This window comes from Sander vitreus, chromosome 18 (assembly GCF_031162955.1).
Source record: "Sander vitreus isolate 19-12246 chromosome 18, sanVit1, whole genome shotgun sequence".
Lineage (NCBI taxonomy): Eukaryota > Metazoa > Chordata > Actinopteri > Perciformes > Percidae > Sander > Sander vitreus.
In genome coordinates this window covers 3,279,272-3,283,660 of record NC_135872.1, presented here as the reverse complement: position 1 = coordinate 3,283,660, position 4,389 = coordinate 3,279,272, and the positions used below count along the sequence as shown (strand labels likewise).

Genomic DNA, 4,389 nt, shown 5'->3' with positions numbered 1-4,389 from the left:
GCATACGGTTTCATATTTATAAGCTTAACTCAATGTCATTTCCCAATTCAATAATGAATCATTCAAATATAAAAAATGGACGTGATGTGGATGTGAAATGGTTAAAACAGAATTAGTAAGTTAACAGTTAGTTGTATTTTCTAGTTCTTGTGTTCATAATATACTATAACGCTCTAAGTTTCTACTTTCATTTTGTATATTTTGCTCAATAAGCAAATGTTCCTCCGGGCTGCTGTTGTGTATGAACATGTTTTGTTTGTCTTCTTTTTTTTACCAACATCACATTTGTTGGGGCAGCGATACAGTATATGATGTAAAACGTGATATTGTACTCGTCTTAAGTTGTGTGGGATAACCAAGCCAGTCATATATCAGAATAAATGGAAATCAGATACGTCTGGATGGAACGTTATCTGTCCAAATACCTTCACACGTGACGTGCTGCTTTCAGGGACCTAACTGTCATTCAGGACACCATGAGGTATTCGGTGGGAATTCAGCAAATGACCCTGAGGTTTTTACCATGCAAACTTTACTCAAGTACGAGTTACCTACCACACTGTAGAGATACTCTGTTACAAGTAAAAGCCCTGTTTCTGTAAAAGTACACGAGTATTATTAGCAAAAAGGTTCTTGAAAAGTAAAAGTACTCAGCCGATAATGTGCATATGTTTTAGAGTAACTAGCAACTATCAATGAAGTGGTGTAAAATGTACAGTAATGCCCTCTGAGATGTTAAGATGAAGTACAGTATAGAGGCATAAATGGAAATACTCCAGTAAAGTACAAGTACCTTAAATTGGTAGTTAAGTACAGTACTTGATTTACATTCCACCACTTGCAACACATTGTTTTTTAAAGGCTTATTCTGATATTTTTAGACCGACTATGTTAAGATTTTGAGTTTTAGGCCCAAAAAAATTCATTAATAAAGATAAATAAAGGAGGTTTTGTTTTATAATCTGTACGGAGATGAAATATTTGATTGTTTTTAAGCAGCATTTAAGTTGATATGGGGTTTAAACCCAGCTGTCAAATACATTTATGTACATGTATGTTTGAAAACCTGCAAAAGACAAATAAGACGGAACAAAAACTGTTTCTCAGTTTGGTTTTTATTATTTTTGGACATTTAGCAAAATACTGCAGAAACATCCAAAGCAGTATAAGAGCTACAAACAAACCAAATAAAATAAATAAATAAAAATAAAATCAATGATTGCAATTCAGTTATGTATTCATTCAGGAGCGGCTGATAGAACTCGTTGATTGCTAAGATGTCACTTGAGCACACCGCCCTCCTTGCACCGTTTCTTCTTTTTTTTTTTTTTTTTAAATATAAGTTAAAGAAAATAAATTTGGCTACATCATGAAAACACGCGGCAACAGATCACAGAGCACACAGAACAATAATTTACACAAATAACTTAATAAATACATAAATAAATAGAAAGACAGCAGTTAAGATATACTGTATAGTGGTTATACAGAAGGCTTTGTAAAAAATAGTAATCATATCATACCCAGCCAGTGATAAATAAGCAATCAAAAGACAATCAGATCAGTTTAAGGCAGTTTTACAGCAGGAGTTTCTAATCCAAAAGGCATTACCGGCTACACTAGTTTGTACTCTTTTTTTTTGTTTTCAGGCAACAGCTACTGATCCACAGATCCACAAGCTATGTTAAAGCTAATCAGAGTGATGAGATTTAAGGTCTTCTCAGGCCTGGGAGTCCTGCTCTGTGTCGGCTACAGGTCGTCCCCTCTCTTAGGTCTAGAAGCTAATAGCACTTGTGCAGAGATGCTAGAAAAATAAATTAACAGTCTAACGCTTTAAGTGTTTGAAGTAAGGGGGGGGGGGGAGAGGGGAAGATAAAGGCCAGGGTTCAAACACACACCCAGAACCTGCTGAAGTGTCCTTAAGAAAGGCACTGAATCCCTGCCAGCTGCAGGTGAGCGGCTGACCTCTGACCTCTACAAATATGGTGCATGTGAGTCACACTGTTTGCTGTAGGAGTTACATTGCAAAAAATATCCTTTCGGTTCTTCTGCTTCAACGAGTTGTCAAAACATGCCTAAAAATGGGGATGCCAGGAATCATTCCTCTTTATTCTTTTATGATTTGTGCATTTGCTTGAATCAACGTCCCAAAATAAGACCAAAAAAAACAAAAAACTGGCAAATTGTTAAAGAAATTTAGTGTTTTTTTTTTTTTCTTCTACCAAATTATTGAAACTAGAGAGAAAATAAATCACTCCCATCAACAGTGAAGTCAACCAGAGTCACAGCTTCTCACCAAAGTGCCATGTATTTTCCCCTTGATTTAAAAAAATAAATGAACAAAATGAAGGTTTTAGGAGCCCAAGCTTCTTTTCTTTTCTTTTTTTTAAACGGATATGTTTGCAGTGTGACCCTAAAATCCTCTCAGGAACAAGGCTTGTATCTGACAGTGAAAGCAGCCTTTATTCCCGGATCAGCAGGCGGGGCGGAGCGGCATCTGCAGCAGGATCACCTGCCGGTTCTCGGACGGGTGGCATTTGTTGATGTGTCTGGTGAGTCCCGGGGAGCTGTAAAACACGGCAGGGCAGTATTTGCACGGGTAGACCTGCGAGGAGTGCAGCAGGCGGATGTGCCGTTCCTGGCTGCCTCTGTTGGAGAAGTTCTCCCCGCAGACCGGACACATGTGGCAGGCGGAGGCGCTCAGATTTAGCGGCGCCGCGCTCTGCTCGCAGGCAGACGCGTCCTCGTCCTCTGCCGGCTTTGGGGAGCTGTGCTGGGACGCAAGGTGCTTCCGCAGGTACGCTTGGCGCTTAAACTTTTTCCCACAGTGATTACAATCATACAGCCCTTCCTCTGAGCCGGACTCGGACGGCCCGGGGCTGGGTGTGTCCCTGTCACTAGTATCCTTCGCTTCATCCGACGCTGTCTTACCGGAGGCAGCCGCCTTGTCGCTCTCCAAGTGTTGCCCACCGGAGGATCCGCTCTGCGGCTTCGGTTTGTGCCACCGCCGGTGCGAGGCGAGGTTAGCCGGGCAGCTGAACACCTTGTCACACTCAGGACACCTGTACTCAACCCGGACTATCCTGGAGCACTTGTGCTGCGCTAGAGCCAACGGGTCCGCGTACGCCTCGCGGCACAGCTGGCACACGAACTCGCCCAGCGGGACGTTGTCCCCTCCGGGCAACTGTGGTCTGGGAGGCTTCTGGTCCACCGGAGCCTCTTTAATCTTGAGTCCGAGGACCGGAGACGTGGTGACATCATCCTCAAAATGCAGTTTCCGGATAGCTTTGGTTTTCTTGGACTGCGGTTTGCCTTTGCGCTCGGTGTCGCTGGACGGCCGTTTGGTACGGGCGGTGGGGAGCGTCGCGGTGGATGTGGCGCTGGCTTCGGTGCGGTTGCTGTTGCTGGAGCCAATTTTCAGGTCCACCGGGGCAAAGAGGTGGTCCAACGCGGGGAGCGCTGCTGGTGCGGGGAAAGACTCCGCGGAAACCGGTGATCCGAGGTTGAAGCGTCTCTCGAAGTAGGAGCGGTCGTAGTCGTGGCTCACGGGGCGGGTGGGGCTGTAGAGCGCCTGGTACACCGCCTCCGGGTTGCCGAATTGCACCGGTCTGGCTACATGCTCCGGTGCCGTGGCAGCAGCCCCGCAGGTGGGCGTCGGCGTCTGTGCGCGCACCGGGATGGAGGCGAGAGGCGCGCAGGAGGGCAGCAGCGGCGGCGCATTAATAGCCGCTGTTTGCTGCGCGTCCTCTTCGTCGGAGCGAACCCGGTAGGACACCGGGTTTGGTTTCTTGTTCCTTTTCACCAAAAATCCTCTCGGCATGTTAACGCTGGACGGAGAGCTGAAGGCACTTTGGATGCTGCTGCGGGGAGAAGAAATCCACTTTCAGCCGCGCGCGGACAGAAACATCTGATGCGTCTTTTTGTTGTCGTTTCCTGCTGCTATTGATCCTCTGTTCTCCTCCCGAGGTGCTTTCACCACAACATAGCTGCACTCTTTTTAAAGCGACATGATGACATTGTTCACGTCCCCCCCTCGTTGACTCATCCCCGACCAATCAGAAGGAGCCGAGTTCTCCCAGTGGATTTGGGGAGTGGGTGTGGAAGGATGGAGAGGCTGATGCATGAGGGGTGGGGGTTTGCAGATTGCAAAGCAGATGTACCTGAGGGTTTTATTGTACTTCACGCGCACGCACGCGCGCGCGCGCGCACAAAAACACACACACACACACACACACACACACACACACACACACAGTCTCGACCCGGGCACACGCCAGGAGCCTCCTACTTTTACGGTCTGATGCGTTTGTAAAGAAATCTACACGTGCCCCGGCTTTGTGTGTCTCTGTTGGATGGGGGGGGGGGGGGGGCGCTCTGATTTGTTCAAGA

The 4,389-nt window shown here is 46.5% G+C and overlaps 1 protein-coding gene across 1 annotated transcript; it reads right to left on the bottom strand.

Annotated features, from left to right (window-relative positions):
• Positions 1–1,103: 1,103 nt before the first annotated feature.
• On the bottom strand, positions 1,104–4,120 carry insm1a (insulinoma-associated 1a). The gene has a single exon (XM_078275204.1). The coding sequence runs from the start codon at positions 3,818–3,820 to the stop codon at positions 2,474–2,476; it is 1,347 nt and encodes a 448-aa protein (XP_078131330.1). The 5' UTR covers positions 3,821–4,120; the 3' UTR covers positions 1,104–2,473.
• Positions 4,121–4,389: the final 269 nt, after the last annotated feature.